At 39.3% G+C, this 27,280-nt stretch overlaps 1 protein-coding gene across 1 annotated transcript in view; it reads right to left on the bottom strand.

Moving 5' to 3' along the window:
- Positions 1–2,219: 2,219 nt before the first annotated feature.
- LOC149450658 (melanopsin-B-like) overlaps positions 2,220–27,280 on the bottom strand; it is a 61,872-nt gene continuing 36,811 nt past the window's right edge. The window contains exons 6-7 of the mRNA XM_089691625.1: positions 11,737–11,880; positions 2,220–4,224 (exon numbers count right to left, since the gene is read on the bottom strand). Of these exons, the coding sequence (XP_089547751.1) occupies positions 3,814–4,224; positions 11,737–11,880 (555 nt within the window). The 3' untranslated portion in view covers positions 2,220–3,813. The remainder of the gene's footprint in view (positions 4,225–11,736; positions 11,881–27,280) is intronic.

Raw genomic sequence — 27,280 nt, 5'->3', positions numbered from 1 at the left:
CTGAAACTAGTTTTAGTGTATTTTTTTGCTTTGTTTTGTTATTGAAAACATAGGTTTAAAAAATAAGTTGTTCAAATATCATTTATAATAATATAAATTTCCAACTATCACCTATTTATTCTATATATTCTCTGCTTTCAGAAAAGATATAATGTTTTGTAGGTTAAAATAATTTTCAGATATTATTTTGTTATGGGCTTGGGAGGTAAAACTGAACCCAAAACACACATTAAATGAAATATTTGTAATCTACAAATATATTGTCTATATTGTTATGGCTTGCCAGTAGCAGTGTTTTTTTATTGTGTCTGAAATTGAGCTTAATGGTAATGTTAATGTTGTAATAAGGTCTACATATTGTGTTTTTACTACATTATTAAGGCCTGCAATAGTGGGCTCTTGGTCGCATAAAAGTATATCAGATTGCAAAATCTACTTCAAGAAGGTCAAGAAGGTGGTGAACTGCAGGTAAAACATACCAGTCAATTAATTCTAATCTCAGGAAGGTTTTAAACTGATGTCTAAATAACAACATTGACACAAGTCCAAAGCCAGATGACATACAGTTGCAAGAAAAAGTATGTGAACCCCTTGGGATTACGTGGAGTTTTGCATGAATTGGGCATAAAATGTGCTCTGAACGTCATCTAAGTCACAACAATAGAAGAACACAGTCTGCTGAACATAATACTACACAAACATTAGATGTTGCCATGGTTTAATTGCACATAACATGTAAACATTCACAGTGCAGGGAGGAAAAAGTATGTGAACCTTTGGACTTAATAACTGGTTGACCTTCCTTTGGCAGCAATAACCTCAACCAAACGTTTCCTGTAGTTGCAGATCAGACCTGCACAACGATCTGGAGTCATTTTGGACCACTCCTCTTCACAAAACTGTTTCAGTGTAGCAATATTCTTGGGATGTCTGGTGTGAATCGCTCTCTTAAGGTCATGCCACAGCATTTCAATCGGGTTGAGGTCAGGACTCTGTCTGGGCTACTCCAGAAGGCGTATTCTGTGCTGTTGCAGCCATTGTTTTGTTGAATTACTTGTATGCTTTGGGTCATTGTCCTGTTGCATCACCCATCCTCTGCGGAGCTTCAGTTGGCGGACAGATGGTCGTACGTTTTCCTGCAAAATGTCTTGATAAACTCTGGAATTCATTTTCCCATCAATGACAACAATCCGTCCAGGCCCTGAGGCAGCAAAGCAGCCCCAAACCATGATGCTCCCTCCGCCATGTTTTACAGTGGGGATGAGGTTTTGATGTTGGTGTGCTGTGCCTTTTTTTCTCCACACATAATGTTGTGTGTTCTTCCCAAACAACTCAATCTTGGTTTCATATGTCCACAGTATATTTTGCCATTAGTGCTGTGGAACATCCAGGTGCTCTTTTGCAAACTTCAAACGTGCTGCAATATTCTTTTTGGACAGCAATGGCTTCCTCTGTGGTGTCTACCCATGTACTCCATTCTTGTTTAATGTTTTCCTTATTGTAGATGTGTCAACAAAAATGTTAGCATGTGCCAGAGATTTCTGTAGGTCTTTAGCTGACACTCTGGGATTCTTCTTTACCTCATGCAGTATTCTGCGCTGTGCTCTTGCAGTCATTTTTACAGGACGACCGCGCCTAGGGAGAGTAGCAACAGTGCTAAACTTTCTCCTTTTGTAGACAGTCTGTCTTACCGTCTACACATGAACATCAAGGCTTTTGGAGATACTTTTGTAACCCTTTCCAGCTTCATGCAAGTCAACAATTCTTGATTGTAGGTCTTCTGAGAGCTCTTTTCTACGAGGCATGGTTCATATCAGACAGTGCTTCTTGAAACCAGTAAACCCAAAACAGGTGTGTGTTTTTTAAGGGCAGGACAGCTGTCAACAACACATCCAATATCATCACACTGATTGGAGTCAAGGTTGGCTCACTCCTGGCTCCAATTAGCTCTGGGAGAAGTCATTAAGCTAGGGCCTCACATACTTTTTCCTCCCTGCACTGTGAATGTTTACATGTTATGTGCAATTAAACCATGGCAACATCTAATGTTTGTGTAGTATTATGTTCAGCAGACTGTGTTCTTCTATTGTTGTGACTTAGATGACGTACAGAGGACATTTTATGCCCAATTCATTCAAAACTCCACGTAATCCCAAGGGGTTCACATACTTTTTCTTGCAACTGTAGGTCCCTAATATGCATTTGCTTGCAGACCTCCATTGAAATGTAATTAATTTCTTGTGTGTCAACTTTTAGTACTATTACTCAATAAGGCAGTGCAAAAAGTGATTTTAAAATGTGAAGTGTGGAAATCATAGCAGTCAATTCTTTATTATACCAAAGTCATATCGGTAAATGATGATTATGATTGTGTGCTAAAGATTTCTGCACTATGATCTGGGGTCTCAGTTGGTATTGGGTGGGCCATCAGGCAGAACTTAAGAGTGCCAAGAATGCCTGCAGTGAAACACAGTAATGTGTACAATACAGTGCTGAGACTTGCTTTAACTTAGTTCTCTTCAACAGCATTGTTTAGTCAAAAGAATAAGCAGAGAAAATAGCACAAGTTTTACAAGGGTCTCATATTTTGGCTAAGGGCTTAAACTGAATAATCATTTCAGCAATGAAAAACAAAGTCTAAGATATATTTGTAATTTAGAAGAGTTAAAGCGGACAATAGAATTGTTATGAAAGTTGCATGGATCCTAATTTTAAATGCTGACTTGACTGAGAAGCCACCAGTAGCCCTGGATTGCATATTAGGGCCCAGGCAGTCATTTTATTCATAGTCAATCTTAACTGGTGGTTTAATACCCAGAATCTAGTACAAGACCAAAGGTTGGAGAATGGCTGTTTCATAAAGGCTTCATAGTTAGGCAGGTGCAGAAATTACAAATAACCTTTAACTGCCTGCTGTTACAGACACATCATAGCAAGACTAATATATATATATATGTAGAATAGTAAGCTGGATACCCATGTATACCTATTTGGCCCTTCAGAGTGCCTCGAAAAGTCTGTACCATGGGATGTTTAATATGGACAATATGACTCCAGCTCTAGCTTCAGAACTGAAAGCCATTATTTGCATAGAAAGTGCACTAGGTTCAGGAGGATAAATAAAGGTATGTACAGGCATCTATTGGTGGCCGCTATTACCCTATTAAGCTGCTGCGATATATAAATGGTCTATTTTAAGTTTTATTTGTGCCATTCCAACTGTTATAGATAAAGTGTTATATATGCTCATTAAAATACAACTATCATTGTGTGTTCAAGCAAAAGCTAAAATTACAGGTGTATCAAAAATGTCTGTATCATCTTCATTCTCTACAATACAAAGCCAGACATGAGATGAAATGCCATCTATGCCACAGACACTAGCTTCTCAAAAATAACTTTGTTGCTATTATTTTCTTTTCATGGCTGAGATACTTTTTCAACATCACCATCAGTATTCTCTCTATCCAGTTTGAAATGTAGGAGCTCTTTACACATTGGAGCTCTCTCTACTGTTAATGGCTGTATGGCTTAAAAACAAGCAGAGACTGTGTCAGAAGCACAGTTCTGCTAACAATGTTATCTAGCTTTATCCCATAGTTGTATTTTGCACAGTAAACATTAATTTTGCTCAGTCCTGCTGGACTTAATTATAAGGACTTAAATTACCTTTTTAAAGTGTCCTTCTCCAATTCTTATTTTGGTATATCTTTTTCGAACATATTACACTAAATAATACTGTGGTTTTGCTATTGCATATAAGCTAGTTATCAAAGTTGAAATATTAGAGCCATAGAGAGTTCTCTACCTTCACTATGACAAAAACTTCTCAACTACTTCATAAAGGTCTGCATTAGAAGAAAGTCCTTCGAAGTCCAGTAAAGTAGTGTCAATATTAAAGTTGAAGAAGTCATCGTCATCCAAATCTTTTTCATACTTTTCATCTATTTCATTGTCTGCTGGCTGCTCTGGCCCCTCAGAAATACTGCTTTCTGATGTAGGAATTATGACAATACGTGGAATAGTGGCATGAATTATCCAGTCCAAACCTCCATTAACATCAAGTCCATTTACTTTTTTCTTGTTTGTCATATGATTCTTAACAATTGATTCTAAACCAATGGGATAGGTAGCTGCATTTAGTGAGTTTGATAGAAGAAAGTCCTTTGCATTTTCTTTCTCTGATTTTCTTGATGGCTCCAATGAGCATAATGTGGGCAAAACCTATTAAAATGAAAAATGGCATCAACTATATATATGTGTGATTTACATGTAGGTAACTTTATATTTTAATATATTTAAATCTCAGAACTTTAAACATTAACAAACTGCAAAATGGGAAACAAATTTTAGAAGATTCTCTGTCTGCTGTTTATGAGGTTATCATCATTAGTTTAAGAACTGAGGATAAAAAGCATGTAGGTGAAAGTGGTCAGGTAGGCCTCATTTCTAAATGATGCATTAAAGATACATGCACATGCATCATTTTTTAATTTACATTGCCGAAGTTGGTGGCCCTGTACAGCCTAAACCCAGAGTTCAAGGGGTTTTAAAAAGACACAGTGAATGAGCTCAAGACTAACACATAAACCTCCAGGCTAGAATTTTTCTAAAAGGCTAGAATTCATCCTAAAAAGACTGTTACTGGAAAAAAAACATGTCATCATTTAAAAAGTACCTACATCAACCATACACCCTGCTGTTTTATTTATTCTCTTAATAATCCCTCTAATATAATTTTTAAAATAAAAGTGAAACTTACAGTCCCCCTCCACACGCCCCCTTCCCCCCCTTTTTTTTTCTTTCTTTCTTTCCCACTGTTTGTCCCTCCCCCTTACTTTTCCAGTAGCCCTGCTAATAATTCCACTTGGGGCTACCAGCTGGCCTTGTGATGCAAATATAAACTACTGATATCCTGACCACTCATTTATCAATGTAGAAAAATGCCCTCTCCTTACCACACGGGCTTATTTTTGCCCCTCACCTATGGCTGCAAGATTCCAGCTCCATATACATCATCTATAGTTGTTTCCAGTTTCATGTTTCGACATTATGATCAGAACCTTTGAATAAAGGTGCTACAATGACTCTTACTATTGAATCTTTAGATAATTAGGGAGATTTGTTTATCTTCTCACTTTCATATTTGCAGTTTTTGCATCATGATATGATGGTTGATCATTTTTGTTACACCTATGTGATCCTCTTGGCCCTTGGGCCCATGTATATATCCTCTTGTTTTATTTTCCAATAAAGCATTTTGTGGAAAAAAAATACAATTAGTTATTGTGTTAGGATACCTTTTAACCAGTTTCAGACCTAGAGAATACTAGTACCTAGTATGCCTTGTGCTTATGCCCACAACCTCTGCATAAATCTGGCTCCCAGTCTGTGTCTCAGGAGACACTGCAGCAGCTCTTGTATGAGTGAAGCTTGTAAAAATGTTTAGAAGATTTGTTATTGAATGTACAGTACTATAATAACTATATTTTTGTTACAGTGAGCTTAGACTAGTGTGTTTAGACTAGCTCGTTTATGTGCATATCAAAGTTTATCTGCACATAATATAAGTAAAAAAAAGAATAAAATCTTACAAGTGAAAAAAAGATTTTTTTAAATAAAAGTGTTACCTATTTAACCCATAATAGAGCCTTAATTAATTTAATGACACCTTATTAACATATTTCTCCTTATATCCCTTTAGGTATTTCTTGCTACGTTAACATATTTTAACCATTCATATTTTAAAAACTTTATTTTTTATTGTTTTGTCTTTTTTTTAAGCATCCCATTGAAACAAAAATCATAATTGAAAGAAAATCTTTTTTATTTCATCTATGAATAACTTTACCAAAAATATAATTCTATTTCTTTTTGAGAAATCACAGAATAAAATTTGAATTTTTAGTAACACTAGTTGTTTTAAGTTGTTAAAAACAGGTAACAAATTGACTTTCCATTATTCCCCTGACACCCTTTCAGTACACCCTCAGTACCCTGAGAACAGCATCTGATGCTTTTTTATTTGCACTAACAATTTTCAGAGCATGTTTTTGGGACATCCATTCCTTTCTTCTGAAGCAAGCAGTATTGCTACATAGTTATTAACCACTTGCCATCCAGAGGATTTACCCCCCTTCCTGACCAGGCCATTTTTTTTGTGTTATGGCGTTTCTGCAGTACTTTAACTGACAATTGCGCAATCATGCAACACTGCACCCAAATTAAATTTACGTCCTTTTTTTCCCACGAATAGAGTTATATTTCAGTGGTATTTCATTGCCTGTGTGGTTTTTATTTTTTGCACTATAAAAAAAAGACCAACAATTTTGAGAAAAAAACTATATTTTTGACTGCTATTAAACATGTCCTGTAAAAAAATTTAAAAAATCAAATTTCGTCATAAATTTAGGCCAAAATGTATTCTGCTACATGTCTTTGCTAAAAAAAAATTAAATACGTGTAAATTAATTGGTTTACGTGAAAGTTATAGCGTTTAGAAATGGCTGTATATGTACTGGAATTTTTTTTTTAACTAGTAATGGTGGCGATCAGCGATTTACAGCGGTACTGTGGCGGGCATTATGACACGGGGGGAACTGGCTTGGTGTCACTGACATACAGTGATCAGTGCTAATAAAAATCACTGACACTGTACTAATTACACTGGACAGGAAGGGGTTAACATCTGGGGCGATCAAAGGGTTAACTGTGTGCTGTTTTACTGTGTGCTGTGTTAATGCTTTCAACTGTAAGCACACTGCCTTGTATGGCTCTGCTATGCAGAGCCATACAAAGCAGTGAACTGGAGCCGACAGGGGAGAGAACTGTATTGTTTACATACAGTTCTCTCTGTCCATTGGTAAAGCTCAGTGATCACCGGGCACCGGGACCTGCTGATTGACATCCGAGGCTGTGAATAGTGGCGCAGGTAAGGCGTGCGTGAGGCTCGCGTGCGCCCCCTACCTGTAAATGCAAAATCATGTATATATACGTGTGATTTTACACATCCTTGCCGTTCTGTAGCAGTATATCTGCTATAGGGTGGCAGTAAAATGGTTAATAAAATCTGTGAGCATTTTGTTGGCATTCTACTAAATTTCTGTGCATCAGTACTGCTTGGACCATGAGAAGGAATCTCCTGAAAACTTGTCCTGAACAATGAACGTAATACAAATAAAAAAGGTATCAAGCACAGTATTGTTACAAGTGACCTGGTACCGGCTACAATCACCTTACATATACAGTACAGTAGTCCAATTTTAGGCAATAGTCTAGAAAAAAACAGAGCCTAAGCCTTAAGGGTCTCATGAATGTGCACCAGCTATTTCAGAGCTTCATTTTCATTTTAGGATTATATCAGTATTAAATGGTTGCTGACCAGCCACAGTGTTTTTACTGTGGCAGGGCGGCACCTCTGCGCAGAACGCTGTTTTTTAACGGCACTCTGCAAAACAGGTAGGGGGCGCGCGTGAGGCCGATCGTGGCAGCCCTACCCATCCCGCCGATCGCGGCAGCGGGTGTCCATCACCGGGTCTCGGCCGGTCATTACCCGCCGGGTCCCAGCGATTACCAGCAATCACTGACTGAGAGCACGGCTGCAGTGTTTACACTGCAAGTCTGCTCTCTGTCAGTTCAGGGCATGCTGAACCTGAGAGAAGAGTTTATCTCTCGGGATCAGCATGTTCCCGTGAAGTACACACTCCCCTCACACAGTTAACCCTTTCATTACCTAAAAAATGTTAACCCCTTCCTCCCCAGTGCCATTAGTACAGTGTCAGTGGGTTTTTTTTTTTGCACTGATCACTGTATTGGTGTCACTGGGCATGTTAGTGACCCCAAGTCAGTTCCCCCCCAGTGTCAAAATGTCTGCCGCAGTCCCGCCATAAGTCGCTGATCACTGTCATAAATCGCTGATCACTGCCATAAGTCGCTGATCGCCGCCATTGTTAGTATAATAAATAAAAAAATCCCAGTATCTTTCCCGCCATTTATAGACTCTATAACTTTCACGTAAACCAATTAATTTACACGTATTGGGATTTTGTTTTAGCAAAGACATGTCGCAGAATACATTTTGGCAGAAATTTATGACTAAATTTGATTTTTAAATTTTTTTACTGGACATGTTTTATAGCAAAAAGTCCAAAATATTGTTTTTTTTCTCAAAATTGTCAGCCTTTTTTTTTATAGCGCAAAAAATATATAAAAAGCACAGGCGACCAAATACCACCGAAAGAAAGCTCAATTTGTGGGAAAAGCAGCGGGAGATGATGCCCCCCCCCCCCCCCCCGCTGCCTTCCACGGCCTTCTCGGGCAATCTCGTGCCATCAGGGGAACCTGAGAATGCAGCTGGTGTTTCTGCCAGCTGACCATAGAGTTGATTGGAGACCAGAGTGGTGCCAATCATCTCTATAGTCTAAGAACTCGGAAGCTACAAGCATTTCATCACTTCAGTTTCGCAGGATATAAACAGCGCCAGGGACGGACTGGCAACTTATGGGGCCCCCGGGCAATAGGGGATCATGGGGCCCCTGTGTCCTTGCCCAAACTCAAAAAAGCCTATGAAAAAGGTACCAGGGGCATTTCATGGGGCCCCCTACTGACCCCGGGCCCTCGGGCAGTGCCCGAGTTTCCAAATGGTCAGTCCGCCCCTGAACAGCGCCATTTGTAAATTGGGAAAGCATCTGAACACACCGATTTTGGTTTGATTAGATAATGTAAGGGCAGAGGAGATATCCAGAGTCTGATAGACCCCAGATTTCTCAAAAAAGAATATATGACAATGCCCAATGAAGTTATAGGGAATATTTGCATCCCCTGTTATAGCATTAAAAGTGCTAAAAAAAATGAAAGGTACAATGTAAAAATAATAAAAAAAATCAAAATAACAAAAAATCGCCCCTCCCATGCGCGCACACCTGTGTGCACAAACTTTGCCACTGTGCCGGTATGTAAACAGCGGTTGCACCAAGCATGTGAGGTATTGCCGTGAACGTCAGATCAAGGGCAGTAATTCTAACACTAGACCTCCTCTGTAAATCTAAAATGGTAGCTTTTAAAGGCTTTGGATATTAAAAATGTTTGCAGTTTGTCACCATTGCATGCACAGTCTTAAAGCATGTCATGTTTGGTATCGATTTACTCGACATACCATTATCTTTTATACTTTACCAAATAATTGGCCAATATATTGTGTTTTTGTGCATTAAAAGTAAAAAAAGTGTATTTTTTTTAAAAATTTGCACTTGAAAAATCGCTGCCGAGTACTATGTGCCATAAAAAATTGTAGTACCCAGCATTTTATTCACTAGGGTGTCTGCTTTAAACAAAATATATAATGTTTGGGGGTTAAATTAATTTCCTAGCAAAGAATACAGATTTTTTTCATGTGAACAAAAAGTGTCAGAAAAGGCTTGATCTTCAGGTGGTTAGAAGAGTAAGTGATGTGTGGCATAAACTTCTAATGCTGGGCATAGAATGCCCCCACCCCCAAAACGACCCCTTTTTGGAAAGTAGACACCCCAAACTATTTGCTGAGAGGCATGTTGAATCAATAGCAGAATTAATTTTTTTACCACAAGTTTTTGGAAAATGACAAAATGCCATGGGTATATGTGGAATTACTCCCCAGAATACATTCTGCTACTTTTCCTGAGTATGGAGGTACCACATGTGAGAGACGTTTTGGCAGTCTAGCCAAGTACAGGACCCCAAAATCCAATAAACACCTTCAGGCTTTTAAAGGGCTTTATTTCCTGATTACACTTCCAGACTACCTATCACAGTTTCGGAGGCCCTGAAATGCCAGAATAGCACCTAACCCACCCCAAAGATAAAAAGCACGGTAAGTATTTTGCAGATCTCATTTGTTGCCACACGTTTTTTGAAAATGAAGAACAAAAACGTATGTTTTCTACTCTTTTTTTCTATTTCAAAACCTTGTGAGAAAAAATTAGATCTGCAAAATACTCACCATGCCTCTTCTTAAATTCCTTGGGGTGTCTACTTTCCAGAAAGGGGTTAATTTGGGGGGGGGGGTTTGGTGCTATCCTGGCCTTCGAAACTGTGATAGGTAGTGAGGAAGTGTAATGAGGAATTTACGCACCTTCAGTCTTTCAAAGTGGTCATTGGATTTCAGGCTCCTGTATGTGGCTAGGCTCCCAAAAAGTCTCACACGTGGTATCCCCATACTCGGTAGAAGTAGCAGAATGTATTTTGGGGTGTAATTCCACATATACCCATAGCTTGTGTGATAAATAAATCATTTAAATGACAACTTTGTGCAAAAAAAAAAATGTTTTGGTCATTTTCCAGAAACTTGTAAAAAAAATAAATCTTCCATGGATTCAATATGCCTCTCAGCAGATAGCTTAGGGTGTCTACTTTCCAAAAAGGGGTAATTTGAGGGTGTTTGTACTATCCTGGTATTTTAGCACCTCAAGAAATGTGATGGGCAGTCAGAAAGTAAAAGCTGTGTAAATTCCATTATCTATACCATAGTTTGTAGACGCTATAACTTTCACACAAAACAATCAATATACACTTACTGGGATTTTTTAAATCAAAAACATGTAGCAGAATACATTTTGACCTAAATTTATGATGAAATTTTAGTTTTTTTGGATATATTTTATGACCGAAATGAGAAAATATTGTTTTTTTTAATACATTTTTTCTTCAAAAATGTTTCTGGTTATAGCACCAAAAATAAAAAGTGCACGGGTGATAAAATACCACCAAAAGAAAGCTCTATTTGTGTGAAAAAAAGACATATATTTAATTTATGTACCATATTGCATGACCGCGCAATTGTCCGTTAAACTAGAGCAGTGCTGTATAGCAAAAAAATGGCGTAAATTGCAGTATCTATACCATAGTTTGTAGACGCTATAACTTTCACACAAAGCAATCAATATACACTTATTGGAATTTTTCTACCAAAAACATGTAGCAGAATACATTTTGGCCTAAATTTATAACTAACTTTGAGTTTACTATATATGTTTTATAGCTGAAAGTAAAAAATATTGTTTTTCTTCAAAATTTTGGTCTTTTTTTGTTTATAGCGTGAAAAATAAAAAGCGCACAGGTGATCAAATACCACCGAAAGAAAGCTCTATTTGTGTGAAAAAAAAGACGTAAATTTTGTTTGGGTGCAGCATTGCATGACCGCGCAATTATCAGTTGAATTAGTGCAGCGCCGAGTAGCAAAAAAAGGCCTGGTCAGAAAGGGGGGTAAATCCTCCAGAGGGCACGTAGTTAAGCCACTCCAGCACATTTCATAGTGTATTAATATCAACATCATATTGTAGTTAAACTCCACCATGTTACTTTGTATAACACAGCTCAAAAAATATTAGGGGATGATTTTTTTTCTGTTTATTTTCCAAGATGCAGAATGTTAAACTTAGAGAAAGATGTCTACCTATATTGCATATCATCAGTATTTCCTAAATGCCCCTAGCACCAATTTGTTCATAATGCAGTCAAGCAGTGCTATGAATGGTGAATAGCACCGCAAACACATGGTCACAATATCTGTGTTTGTATTCTACAGAATATTTTTTTCATTTTAGCTCACCTCTTTAGAACAATTTGAAAGCTAATCATTTATTCATAACAGATTCAAAATATTTTTTTAAAAAACAAGTATTAAGTCATCAAATTACATTATTATGTATATTAATTATACAATTTTTGTTAACCATAATTTGGGCACACATTATAACTTACCTTCCCCTCTGGTAATGCATTGCAGCTCCAAGCCTTCAGCAGCATCCCTCCCTTCTGCTCCCGTTTTTGGCTCAGTGAAAAAGAATTGCTCCTTTGAAAGCATGCATTCTTGTAAATTGCATCTTGTTCTATGTCACTGAGTATCTAAGTGGAAAACAAATGTGTTCACAGATTATAAATAATTGCATTTGGTCATATTAAGAAAGAATAACAGAACTCAAGTTTTTTAAAGGATACTTATGCCTTTGGGTGTTTATAAAATCTGCAGATAGGCCCAGACTGACATATTTCAATGGGAGGTATTGACTGGCTGGATCTTCCTGTGTGATTGCTATTGATCCCCTGAGATCAAACCAGGCTGTTTGCTAACATAATTGGCTGACATAAACTAGCATATTAATTCTATTAAGATACTAGAAAAGGATTACTTGGCATTTGAATCTTCTTAAAATCGTCTTATGTACTGTATATGGGAACCTGTACATTTTACTTTGCTTTAGGACACAATGATAAAGGTTGGTTCTAACAGTTTTCAAAGTAAGATGTGATATAAACCATAACTGTAAGCACTGTCAGTTTGGAACACTTAGCCAATTAATTAAACTATTTAATGAATGTATCTACATAATTCACTTGTCATGTATGATTAAAGGAAACCTTTAATAAGAGCCAGTGACTCAGAAAGTGTTAGAAACAGAGATAGCCATACATTAGCTTTTTCCAAAGGGAGAGCACAATGGTAGCTCATATACTGTATTTCTCTTAACACCAGTCTCTTTTTAAATAATATATCTGATTTCTGTTAAAGTCCTGTTAGGCACTGACTAACAGGATTGTGGCTGGTGTATATGGTGAATATAGTTTTTCACCTACACATGGTAAGGGGTTCAGGAGTTGATGGCACATATGGAGAAATCAAACTTGCTGTTTTCTTAGAATCATAATCAGTTTTGTTCTGGGTTCTGGAGCAGAGATGCTTTGTAGAGCTTTGGGTGGGAATAAGCCTCCATTACCAGGTCCACAACTTGCTTGGTAGCCAGACCTCCTTATTAGACTGAGCTGTGCAAAGGCCTTTATATATTTGAGCTGACTGATGTTCAGGCTCTTTCTTGCTCTCTCTGTGAGAGCCTGCTGCTTGGCTAAAAGGCTGAGTTCTGACAGAACACTAAAGAGTTGCATCTGATTTTGTTTACATTACATTATACTAAAATACTGTATATCAAACAGGCTTCTTTAGTAAAGATGTGTATAATGTACAATATTGGGTGATTTATTAAATGAACAGAGACTGTTTATTTAGCAAAGTAAATATTCAGTTTAGAAAGTTTATGCTCATTTTGCCAAGTGAATATTCACTTGGCCTAGGGAATAATGTGGCGCCATATTCACTTCACTTCAAACATCCAATAACTTGAAAGCAATACATTCAGCTTTTTACGGTTTCTTTGCAGATGGTTGGCTATTTAAAGTGAGCATAGCTTTACTGTATCTAACATTCTCTTTTCTTAGAAATAGTCCCCATTTCCTTAGTAAATGAATCCAACTATGTATAATGCATATAATAATAATGCAAAGCTCAAGCCAAAAAAGACATTCAGATTTTGTATAATATTGCCATAATAAGGGGTGAAGAAAAAATGGAGTTTAATCAAACTAAAGACAATACTACTATAAAAAATGCTCACCTTTGTATCAACCTCAAATTATAAAATGAAGAGAGAAAAATAAAAAGGGCATAAGACAAAAATATTTGGTGACACATAAATCAAGGTATTGAAAGAAATGATTAATTTCTGATTATGTAGACAAACACAAATTAACAGCACACACGTTTGTGGAAACATATATGTTTTACAAAAAGAGGAAAAGTAGGGGAACAAAATTGAAAAAATGTATATTCTTATGTCTACTAAAGTCTAACTATATCATCAGGTTTTTTTTTTAATTGTCCCCTAACCGCCTCCTGGATAAAAAAAAAAAACATTTCTTACAGCAGTTCTAGTCTATTCAACTCTTTATCATTGCCCCAAGTGTCTTCATCTGTTCATCTGTGGTTCAGTGCCAGTCCTCTTCCACACTTCGCTTCACTGAATACGATGTTCAGTGTTTTTAAACATTTTCTTTGAGCTCAGGGCATCGAAGAGATGCCCCCTGCAGGCGAAGCATCAAGCTGCCCTGGACTTATAGTGTGCCTGTAGTCCCATAGCCAGCCTAACCAATATACTTCCTGCTCAGTCTGGCTTGATTGACATCTGCTCCTATTAGGAGCTTTCTTGTCACAAGAGCAGCTGCACATTAACCGCTTTCCCACGGCCCAATAGCAGAAATACTGCTACAGGGTGGCAGGGGTGCGCAAACTCACGTAAAGATATGTGATTTTGCTTCCCCAGGCAGGAGGCACGTGTGAACTGCGTGCTCGTCCTTCCCGCACTACCATTGGCGGCCTCACCTGTCAATCACCGAGTCCCGGCCGGTGATTCTCCACCACCACCCAGCGATCGCCATGTATCACCGACAGGGGAGAGACCTGTATGTAAACAATACAGATTTCTCTCCTGTCAGCTCCTGCACATTGCTTTGTATGGCTCTGCATAGCAAAGCCATACAAAGCGGTGTGCTTACACAGTAAAGCACACATACAGCCCACAGTAAAACAGCACACAGTTAACCCTTTGATCACCCCAGATGTTAGCCCCTTCCTGCCCAGTGTCATTAGTATAGTGTCAGTGCTTTTTATTAGAATTGATCACTGTATTGGTGTCACTGGGGATGCCAGTGACAGTTATTCAGTTCCCCCCCAGTGTCAGAATGCCTGCTGCAGTCTTGCAGTCCCACTATAAGTCACTGATTGCCACCATTACTAGTATAAAAAAAATTCCAGTATCTATACCGCCATTTGTAGATGCTATAACTTTCACATAAACCAATTAATTTACATGTATTGGGACTTTTTTAGCAAAGACATGTAGCAGAATACATTTTGGCCTAAATTTATGATGAAATTAGATTTTTTAAATGTTTTTTACTGTACATGTTTAATATCATAAAGGCAAAAATATTGTTTTTTTCTCAAAATTGTTGGTCTTTTTTTTTTATAGAACAAAAAAAAAAAAACAACATGACCATGCAGGGCTCTACCCACACGGCTGCATAATTAATTTACAAATTCCTGTGAATAAATGCCTACAAGTACCATCATCCATTGCAGTTGACGGCTTGTGGTTCTCAATGAACTACGAGGGCAATAGTGACCACTTTCATAGTCCATTGATCTTCCTGCTCTCAAGTAACCTCAGTATGCTGAGAGCCTACAGGTGACTGAGATTGCACCCCTGATCTTCTGATCACAGGTGCAATGCTCTGCAGGCGGCTTAGAAAAAAAAATAATAAATGCACATTTTTTTTACCTGCAAAAAAATGTGCATTTATTATTTTTTTTTATAACGTGAACTTACCGTAAGTATATTGTTTCACAATTATGTGTAACATGATAAAATAAAAGAAGGCATGTTTTGTGGGAGTGATGTATTTGTGACAGCTTCAAAATCTATAAACTCAAAAGTAAATGAAGGCATTGTTTCATGACGGATGTATTTGTGGTGGCTTCAAAATACATATGCTCAATCTGGAGTTCCTATTGGATTGAAATACTACCTTACCCATTTTGCTATGTTTGATGTGCCACTGATCTTATCTTAACTTTTAATATATCCCTTCTGAGCAAGCACTCTACTTATTAAACCTGACATAGCCTTTGTCACTAACGGTTTCATCTAGTCAAGTAGTCAAGGAAAAATGTAATACTTCAAAGAAGTGTCAAATAAATGTTTATAATGTGAACTGAAACAATATTTATTCAGGGTATTTCTCAGAACTGAAGATAAGATACTGTATATATGTCTGTAGACTGAGAATTAAATGAACGAGAGGCCACTGAAAGTCAACTCGTGAGAAATAGTTATCAGACAGGAAGAAACAGTGTAAGGAATTCCAGTCAAAAACCAAAAGCCTTTGAACAAAACAGCACATTGGTCACTTAGCTCTGCATTTATTAAGGCTAGCTACAAACTTTTACAGTGGGGAAAATAATTATTTGATCCTCTGCAGATTTTGTAAGTTTGCCCACTTACAAAGAAATGAAGGGTCTATAATTTTTATCATAGGTGTATTTTAAATTATAGAGACAGAATATCAACCAAAATCCAGAAAAAAACACATGATACAAATGGTTTAAATTGAGTTGCAGTTCATTGAGTAAAATAAGTATTTGATCCCCAAGCAAAACATGACTTACCACTTGGAGGAGCAACTCTTGTTGGCGAGCACAGGATGTTTCTTGTAGATGGTTACCAAGTTTGCATACATTCCAGGAGGGATTTTGATCCACTCTTCTTTACAGATCTTCTCTAAATCCTTAAAGGTTTCTTGGTTGTCACTTGGTAACTCAAAGTTTCAGCTCCCTCCATAAATTTTCTATAGGATTAAGGTCTGGAGACTGGCTAGGCCACTCCATGACCTTAATGTGCTTCTTCTGGAGCCACTCCTTTGTTGCCTTGGTGATATGTTTTGGGTCATTGTCATGCCGGAAGACCCATCCAAGACCCATCTTTCAGTGATCTGGCTGATGGAAAAAGGTTCTCATCCAAGATTTTACAATACATGACCCTGTCCATTGGCCCTTCAATGTAGCAAAGTCAGCCTGTACCTTTAGCAGAGAAACAGCCCCAAAGAATAATGTTTCCACCTCCGTGCTTGACTGTAGGGATGGTGTTTTTAGGGTCATAGTCAGCATTTGTTTTCCTCCAAACACAGTGAGTTGAATTAATGCCAAAAAGCTAAATTTTGGTCTCACCTGACCACAGCACTTTCTCCCAATCCTTCTCTGAATCATTTAGATGTTCATTGGCAAACTTCAGACAGGCCTGTACATGTGCATTCTCGAGGAGGGAGAACTTGCAGGGCGCTGAAGGATTTCAATCCATGGCAGCATATTGTGTTATCAGTAGTTTGTTTGGTGACTGTGGTCCCAACTGCCTTGAGATCATTCACAAGCTCCTCCCCTGTAGTTCTGGGCTGTTCCCTCACTTTTCTCCTGATCATCCTTACCCCATTAGGCGAAATCTTGCATGGAGCTCCAGACCGAGGGCGACTGATGGTTATTTTGTATTTCTTCCATTTGCGAATAATTGTTCCACCAGTTGTCTCTTTCTCACCAAGCTGCTTGCTGATGGTCTTGTAGCCAATTCCATCCTTGTGCAGGTCTACAATCTTGTCCCTGGCATCCTTTGACAGCTCTTTGGTTTTGCCCATGGTAGTGCTCAAGAATGAGATTCTGTGGACAGGTGTCTTTTATACACATAACGAGTTGTCATTTGGAGCATCTTCTTAAATTGACAGGACTAATCTGTGTACCACAAGAGCACATAGTAAGTCTGTGGGAGCCAGAATTATTATTATTATTATACAGTATTTATATAGCGCCAACAGTTCGCTCAGTGCTGTACATTACAATGGGAGACAATACATTTGACAGTACAATAACAATACAGTGCGACACACGACGGGTTAGAGGGCCCTGCTCCTTGGAGCTTACAATCTAGGAGGGAGGGGATGGTGGTACGGGAGGAAAAGCTGTGGGGGATGGAGTGGTAGGAAGAATGGAGGAGATCAGCAATTAGCAGAGGGCGGGGTAGGCTTCCGTGAACAGGTGGGTTTTCAGGGTGCGCCTAAAGGAAAGGAGAGTAAGTGATAGTCTGATGGATAGGGGTAGGGAGTTCCAGAGGATGGGTGATACCCTGGAGAAGTCCTGGAGGTGGGCATGGGAGGAGGAGACTAGGGAACTAGAGAGAAGGAGGTCTTGTGAGAAGCGGAGAGTGCGTTTAGGTTGGTATTTGGATATTAGGTCGGTGATGTAGTTTAGGGCAGAATTATGGACAGCTTTGAACGTCAGTGTTAGCATTTTGAATTTGATCCGTTGGGCAATCGGAAGCCAGTGGAGGGATTGGCAGAGGCAGAAACGGAGCGCTTGGTAAGGTGGATGAGTCTGGCCGCCATATTCAGGATCGACTGAAGTGGGGATAGCCTGTGGTGAGGCAGGCCAGTGTGGAGGGAGTTGCAGTAATCGAGTTGTGATATGATGAGGGAGTGGATGAGTTGCTTAGTGGTTTCTGGGGTTAGGAATGGGCGTATTTTGGCAATGTTGCGGAGGGGGAGTCTGCATGAGTTTGTTAACGATCAAATACTTATTTTACTCACTGAACTGCAACTCGATTTATAACATTTGTATCATGTGATTTTTCTGGATTTTCGGTTGATATTCTGTCTCCATCATTTAAAATACACCTATGATAAAAATGATAGACCCTTAATTTCTTTGTAAGTGTGCAAACTTACAAAATCTGCAGAGAATCAAATAATTAATGTCCCTACTGTATTTCACTGGTACAAGGTAGCTCAAAGACTGGCTGAATTCACTTGGGATGCCTCTGACTTTTTTTTGCTTATTTTTAGGGGCTGTGGGCATATTAGTTCACAGCCACACGAGGTAAACAACTGGTATTTAGAAAGCAAATAATTTTTCATGATAAAGTCAAGAAATTCAAAAACTTTGAACCCCATGGATAACACATTTTTGGGTGATTTTTATTACTCCCTGTGAACTTTCTAACATTTATCCAGAAAAGAGGGATGTGGGCTAGTGCGTGTTGGTATCCTGGCCGATCCTGCTTCTTCTCACCTTAAACCTCACTGTGGTTCATCCCCCTATGCTTTCTCCTCCTATTGCTCCTTCCTCATTACCTTACCCATGTGTTTTTTCTCCTTTCCTGTTTCTTAATCTACAGTATCATAGTTATGCAGTTTTGTTACTCTAGCCAAGAAGGGGTTCTTAGGATCAAGGCATGAGCTATGCATTTACCCCTTACTTTTTTCAAAAGCATACAACTTTTGTGTCCAGTAGCTGGATGCCCACAAGATCATATGGACATAAGCTGTTGTTGACAACTACTGTACTTAGTAAAGTTAATAAATTGCTCTGAATATCTTTGTACTGTTGTGCATTGTAACTTATATCTTCATTTAGGGTTTGATCCTGTAATTTGCACAAAGTCATGTACCTCTAATATTTTGTGTTTGCATTTATTGTTGATAAACTCTTTTGATAAAAACCTACTGAACCTGGGAAAACAAAAAGCTCATATTAAATCTGTATCTGCAACCCCTGGGTGTCTATACTTCATTTCCATTTTTGTGCATGCAGTCCTTGCTTCTATCAGGCTCTCGTATATTTATATAGTTCCTTAAACTGGAACTTTACTTTCAAAAATTAATTTTCCTTAAATGCTTGCTTAAGTGCAGCTGCTGTATATTTATTTTGTATTTGCAGATAAAAAGCAGCAGAGGGTCCAGTGTCTAACATTAAGAATCCAGTAGTGCATACAATACTTCACACCATAAACATTATTGCAAGTAATTTGCAGCAGATCAATTACTCTATCAGTGCCTAAAACTTACATATCTAGTTATCTCACACCTGTAGTTCTACTTTAACAGTTTCCCTATCCCAGCAATTTTTTCACACATTCTAAAATGCGCATTTTTGCGCCTAAAGATTGATTATAACCCTAAAGACATTGCTATGTTTTCTGAAAGCAGAGAACCTGTAGAATAAAAACGTGGTAGTTGGAGATATTTATGTGACATGGTATTTGCCCAACTGTTTATAAAACATATCTTTTTGAGCAAAATAAAATTAATTTTAGTGCATGCATACACAATATTCTTCAAAATCTTTTTTTATGAAGAAATTATTTGAGACTGTGTAGACTAAATAGATACCAAATAAGGCCACAACATTGTTTTTGACCACAATATGACACCAAACTACAATAATTAAAATTTTAGAAAGTGGTTGTAAACCTCAGACATGAAAAATGAACAAAGCACATCTTTCTATAGCAGGGGTTCTTAACTGGGGTCCATGAACCCTTAAGTGATCCATGGATGGGTTTCAGGGAGTTTGTGAGAATAAAAAAAAAAACAATTACATTGATTATACAGCCCCCCTTGTCCATATCAATGGTTTCCAATTGACAGTAATTGAAGAAAATGCTACTGCTGATAGTGCCGACTGCTAAGGATCTCTTGCCTTGTTGTTGGCCCACGTTTACCATTTAAACTTGTATCATTGTTCTCTGCACAACTGCCATCTTTATTCAAACTTTGTGTATGTCATATATGTATAATACAATCAAATGTCATGCATGCAAAGTTGTGTTCATGTGAATATGCCTAGGGAAGTGGAGCCAAAGCTTCCATCATATTCTTAAAAGGGTCCTTGGCTCAAAAAAAAAACAAAAAACATTGCTCTATAATGTTTACAAATCTGAATCCAAAGCACCAAGTGTGGTTCATCTCTGATATCTCCTCTCTCTGCAATCTGCATGACTCACTCCTAATAGATTAAATGACCATACAGCCTCCCACATGATGGCCTCCCCCCCCCCTGCAGTACACCAGGGATGACTCATGCCCTCAGCTCTTTGTGTTTCTCTGAGCCTGTGAAGAAGGGTGTGTCTTTCCCTCCAATTAGCTCTTAGATTAGACTATAGCTCAGTGTTCTAGCTCTGTAGTGTGTGTGACATCAGATCCCTGCCCCTGCTTTCCATTGATGAGAAAAATCCTTTGATCTGTGTGTTTTTAGAATGATCCACAGATAAGACGGCTGAAGATAAACAGCTTTAACTTATGTAGAAGGATTTTTTTTAATTTCCATGTATCAGCTAAAGCCAGTCACTTCACTGGGTATATGTAAGAGTTTACAATCACTTTAATTATGAATAACCTGAGCTTTTAAACCACTTGCAAACCACTCTATAGTCAAATGATGTCCTCCCAGAATGTGCCCTCATGCGCGCCCCCAGTGGTGCGCACCCAGTGGTCTCCGTGATCGCTGTGTCCTATGGACACAGCTGATCACGTGATGTGGTAAAAGGCCAATCACAGCGGCCTATTACCACGTGCTCAGCTGTGTCCAATGACACAGCAGATCACCAGGTAAATGCAGTTGCAGGTTATCGGCTACACTTTCCTCATGCTGTCACTGCGTCACACACGGCAATTGCCAGAAAACAGATCTGCACTGATCATCAGGGCACTGATGATCAGTGCCCAGCTGTGCCACCCATCAGTGCCACCCACCTGTGCCCAGCAGTGCCACCCACAAGTGCCTAGCAGTGTCTCCCACATGTGCCCAGCAGTGCTACCTACCAGTGCCCAGCAGTGCCCCCATCAATGCCACCCATCACTGCTTCCCATCAGTGCCCAACAGTGCCACCAGTCAGTGCCCAGCAGTGCTGACAGTCAGTGCTGTCAGTCAGTGGCACTCATCAGTGCCCATCAGTGCTTCCCATCAGTGCAGCCTATCAGTGCTCATCAGTGTCACCTATCAGTGCCCATCATTGATGCATATCAGTGCAGCATCATAAGTGCCAGCTCATCAGTGCTGCCTATCAGTGCTGCCTACCAGTGTCCATCAGTGCTGCCTATCCGTGCCACCTCATCAGTGCCGCCTATCGGTGCCCAACAGTGCCGCCTCTCAATGCCCATCAGTACTGCCTATCAGTGCAGCCTCTTCAATGCACATCAGTGAAGGAGAAAAATTACCCGTTTGCAAAATTTTATAATAGAAACAAAGAAAACTTTTTTTTTTCAAATTTTTGATCTCTTTTTGTTTATAGCGCAAAAAACAAAACACCCAGTGGTGATTAAATACCACCAAAAGAAATCTGTATTTGTGTGAAAAAAATTATAAAAATTTCATATGTGTACAATGTTGCATGACCGCACAATTGTCATTCAAAGTGTGACAGCGCTGAAAGCTGAAAATTGGCCCGGGCAGGAAGGGGGTATATGCGCCCGGTAGGCAAGTAGTTAATTAATCTTCAAACTCCAGCATGCACGGTGATATTCTGTTTATGAAAACATCAGCAGTCAATTAAACTCCTAATGACTTCCTTGTTTTCAGCCATAGTAGATCAAGTACAGACAGGATGAAGGTGGGTGGTAGGTAGTAGAGGCTTGGCTTGTTAGAAACAAAAAGGTACCTGATCCATTATTTAGCCAAAATGGTCTGCAGATGCAACAATAAAACATATACCTCAATAGACCACCAGGGGGCCTGCAGACCTCTAGCTATAGTGCCCACAGAAGAACTTGAACACACTCTGACTTCTGGGATTCAGAAGTGTAAATGACTCCAGTCTGAAGTTCAACAGTTTGCTAAAGACCAATAATGGGTGGAGCAAGGAGAGCTGAAAGTGTCAGACCTTCACCTTTATCCTGGAGACAGAGTGCTAACCTGACATAAAGGTGCAAACCAGCAAAGAACATTGCAAACCTGACATAAAGGTGCAAACCAGCAAAGAACATTGCAAACACTGTGGGAAGCATTCTCTGTTGTTCTACAATAGCCTGTTTGAGGTGTTCTAGCCTACAATATCCAGAAGAGAAGTAACCCAAGAAAAACAGAGATGTCTACCCTATAAACTCCTGAAACCCACTCAGCCCAAAAGAGAGGCCCATAAGAGGGTTTAGAACCTGTTCGAGCTCAGGAAACACAAATGTCCCTTCTTCCAGAAGTTTAATAGTGGCTGCCTACTGCTCTTCCACAATTATATCTAAGACTCCCAGAAGAATTCATAAATCCTGAAAATATTACACAGCCCAATGGTCACCCAGCTCAGGTCTAAACTCCCCCTGTGGATCTCTCCACCATCCACTGAAGTACCTAAAGACAGAGATGTGTCCTAGTAGATGGAATGGAGACTAAACTCCTGAGGCACCCCCACAGACCAACACTTTGTGCAGGATGAAACTGAATGGTCTGCAAACATGTCAGGGACAGCAAGTGGGGTGAAGTTTAGCATAGTGCCTATTTTCTTGCCATTCTTAGCTGCAGATGTAGACTCCTTTAGCTCTATTTCCCACAACTCCCTGGGGTCCTGAACAGTTCCCCTCCTTTATCAGCTTAGAGAGGCCACACCTAATGAGGCAGAGCTGGCTGAAAAAGTAATCTACAGGCTGGTGAGTGATCATCAACTGTCAAAATTGGTGTTTAGGTAACTGAACAGGACAGCATGCAGCTATTCTGGAAGACACACTACTTTGAGGAGCCCCTCAAAGTTTTGTATTATTGAGCAGTATATGCATACTCTTTGCTATTCTGAACCTGTTTTGCATTATTGCTTCTAACTTTTCACATGTTTAGCCAACTGCAGGTTACAGTGAGTCCCTACTTGATCATTTGGCCATTTAAACCTAATTTTTAGTTCTAGTATCTGCATACTTATTTTTGGTCATTATGTTCGGAATGTACTATTCTTGTTGGATAACATTTTACATTATTATTATTATATTATGAAGAATGCAACAGGATTTGATGATACATACAAAGGTGAACAGGAATGCTCAAAACTCCCAGTTGGGCAGGAAAAGAGAAGGGAGTTAAGGCAGGAGTCTTCTTTGTCAATGTCATTCACTTTTGTAATCAGATTTTTATTTGAGGTACTCGTATAGCACTGACAATTTTATATACTGTATATTTTATATATATAGCATATTCACATCAGCCTCTGCCCTCAAGGAGTCTCTAACTCACATTCATACACATATTAGGGCCAATTTAGACAAGACATAATAAAACTACCAGCATGACTTTGGGGTTCCCTTGGTTGTTTACCTTGATATATCATGTTATTTTTGCAAGTAGCTGACATTGCAACAAAATTGGTTTTATGGCCAGCATAACATTCTGGAAATGATCATGTCACGAGAAAACAAAATTTACATTTACAGAGACTTCCTTTGGTTGTATGTTCAGAATGTATAATAGATCTGTTTCTTATATGTGAGAAATGTATTAACCACTTGCCTACTGGGCACTTATACCCACTTCGTGCCCAGGCCAATTTTCAGCTTTCAGCGCTGTCGCAATTTGAATGACAACACTTTACCCATATGAAATTTTTATCATTTTTTCACACAAATAGAGCTATCTTTTGGTTGTATTTAATCGCTGCTGGGTGTTTTATTTTTTGTGGTATAAACAAAAAAAGAGCAAAAATGTTGATAGACGGCACTGATGAGGTGGCGCGGATAGGCAGCACTGATGGGCACTGATAGGCAGCACTGATGAGGTGGCACTGATGATGCTGCACTAATATGCAACAATGATGGGCATTAATAGGCGGCACTGATGGGTGGCACTGTCTGGCGCCACTGCTGGGCACTGACTGGCAGCACTGATGGGTGGCACTGCTGGGCACTGGTTGGTGGCACTGCTGGGCACAGGTGGGTGGCACTGCTAGGCATTGCTGGGCACAGGTGGGTGGCACTGATGGGTGGTACTGCAGGGCACTGATCATCAGGGCACTGATGATCAGTGCCAATCCCTCCTCTGATAATTGCCGGTTATTGGCAGTACTTTCCTCACGCTGTGACAGCATGAGGAAAGTGCAGCCGACAACAGCCAACTGCATTTACTGGTGATTTGCTGGGTCATTGGACACAGCTGATCACATGGTAAAAGGCCGCTGTGATTGGCCTTTTACCACATCACGTGATCAGCTGTGTCCATAGGACACAGCGATCAAGGAGATCACTGGGGGTGCACCCACGGGGGCGTGCGGGAGGGCACGTTCTGGGAGGACATCATATAACTCCCTCTCAGAACTGGACAACTGCGCTGTAGCCGTCATTCGGCTATAGCGTGGTTGGCAAGTGGTTAAACCAGTGGTTCAAAATTTTGTTTCACATCCAAGGAATTCTCACTAATTATCAAGGATAAATACAACCCATAATATTTATACACTGCATGAAATGAAAAGCAGTAATAATAGGCTGACATCCAGGCTAAGTGGAGTACCTAATCTCAATACGTGACGATACGTCCAAAGCATAAGATAAAATTTTAATTAGATTTGACTTAGTGTCCTCTCTCATAAATCCTAAAATATCTCCACAATCTGTCTACACTATAACATGTTTATTTCTAGCACATCTTAGGTTGGATGTCACAATATCTACTGTTTTTAGCTAGAAGCAAGGAACTGTTGATTAATTGAAGCAGACAGAAGAATCCTCAAGAAAGCAGGGTCTCCAAACATTAAGTAGTATGCATTCTTTACCTAAAAGACTAATACATTCTCATTTTAGTCTTAGAGGCACCATTCTTAAAACATCTATGTTCTAGTAAATCAATACAAGCTGAAAACCACTGACAGTCTTATGAAGAAGGAAATACTCTTTCACATCACCGTTTCTTCATTTTATTTACAATAATGAGCAGTTAGCTAACATACTATTAATTGTTTATTATGAATAAATACAGGGTTAAGTCTTTTAAACCTTTATCTCTTTGGTAATTGCTTGTTTCAGGTCACATAAACTTTAGAGGGTCTGTCAACCTGTGCACCATACAAAAATGCAATGGAAATTTGTGTCGGCTAAAGACGTATAGGCTTGATAGCATAGCTCCTAACTGTCCCTGATTTGAACGGGCTGTTCCTCTTTTGGTATTGAGTTTCTGTGTTCTTTTTCCCCCTCAGTTGTCCCTCTTTTTGCTCTGATGTACAGACCACTGTAACAAAATGTAATACTTTACTGCCAAAACTGTTATACTATGCTAAAATTTGTATCTGAACTCATAATTATTGCATATCTACTTCTTTTTATTGGTAAAATTTTACCAAGTAGAAAGACAATAACAAAAACCATCTATGTTGGGATTAGAAACAGTAAAAAAAGAAAAAACATCCCCCTTTAAAAACAAACAACAATAAACATTGTCTCACCTAACATATACAGCTACGTACCAGGAGTGAACAGAAACTATAACCAGTGAAGTGCAACCCACAGTAGGATACTTAAGAACAGACAAAGTGACAGCCCAGGACCTGTCCTCCCTCCCCACAAAGAACTAAATGATCAAAAAACATCCCACACAAGATTAACCAGGATCAAATATTTAAAGGAACACCCAGAAATATGGATATAGACATTGGATGGAGCAATTCGCCTCAATGAAGTCAGGGAATAACAGTGTGTAGTGTCAACTGCCACACCCAGCAAATATGGTCATACTCTACACAAACAGTGACTAATAGAGGACTCTAGCCATAGTCTAATCAGAGACAGTGTCAGAGGAAGCCATACATCTGTCCCATAACTTGTCAAACTTAGCAAAGCCCCCCTACTTAAATAGGCAGGCTTATAAAACGGAACTGCTTTTTTCATTAAGGATTTCCATGCCGCTAGAGTTGGTGTAGAAGATTTCTTCCCCGACAGAATTATTCACTTCCTAGCATAGAACAATAGCAAAGTATAAAGGGTGCGGATTCCTTTTGTGGTGGCTACCAGACTCAGTAGGAAGACTGCAATTGAGGATGGTATGGAAATAGAAGGGACTGAGCTTATACAAGCCAACACTGCTTGCCAATAGGGTTTAATGCTAGAGCACTCCCAGAAATTATGCATAAAGTCTGCTGCAGGTGCTTAGCACCTCCAGCATAATGAAGACTGACCCCTATACATCCGGACAAGCCTAGCTGGGGTATAGTATACATTATGCAAAATGTAAAATGTATCAGGTGGTCCCTAGCAGATACTAGACTACTGAAAGGGGTCTGCCACACATCATCTCAATCATCCCGATCTAAACCAGGAGACATAGCATCCCAGGCTGACTTGCATGAGCTAAGCAAGGTGGCTGTTTCTGGGAAACGTTCCTTGTAGATAGTGGACATTGGTTTGTTCAATGAGTCATCCTGAATCAAGGATTCTAAATCGATGGATTCAAGGTTGACTGGATTATATCCAAATTGAGTCCGAAAGGCATGCCTTAGTTGGATGTATCAAAAAAATGAGAGTTGGGTAACTGGTGACACCATTTCTAGTCATTAAAGGACATTAGGGAGCCTTGGAAAACGATGTGTTGTAACATCTTCACACCGTACCGGGTAGACAAAAATTGGGTTAGGCTGGGGTTCTGCCATAATTGGATAATTGAATCTGTGTGTAAACCCTATGGATGTTAATATCTCTTGCCTTTTGGGGCATAAAGCCAGTCTGGTCTGGGGAAATTAAATGGGGTGACCATGGATAAGTACTAACGAAAGCAGCCCCATGTGCCACATGCCAAGCCTTAATGACAAACCACATATAGGTGGTAAGGAAGTAGGGAGATCTAGAGCCTCTATACACCAAGTTACCAAGGGCCTCATAGGATCTTAAATTTGCCGCCTCTAGTGAGAGTGAGGCATCATCCTTAGGAGTGGTTAACCAGCGGTGTGCAAAAACTAATCGTCCGGCCAAAAAACATTTGTAGAAATTGGGAACCGCTAGTCCTCCCTCCCACCACGGCTCCTGTAATAACGCCAATTTAAGTTGAGGGGTCTCTCCATGCCACAAACAGGAGGACAGCGGGCCATCTATAGATTTAAAAACTGCCTTGGGAATCCACACTGGGGAATTCCTAAACACATAAATA

The sequence above is a fragment of the Staurois parvus genome, unplaced genomic scaffold (assembly GCF_062004578.1).
Source record: "Staurois parvus isolate SC_StPar_1 unplaced genomic scaffold, SC_StPar_1.0 ptg000566l, whole genome shotgun sequence".
NCBI lineage: Eukaryota > Metazoa > Chordata > Amphibia > Anura > Ranidae > Staurois > Staurois parvus.
The sequence above is the reverse complement of the archived record's forward strand: the minus strand, read 5'-3'. Positions and strand labels throughout refer to the sequence as shown.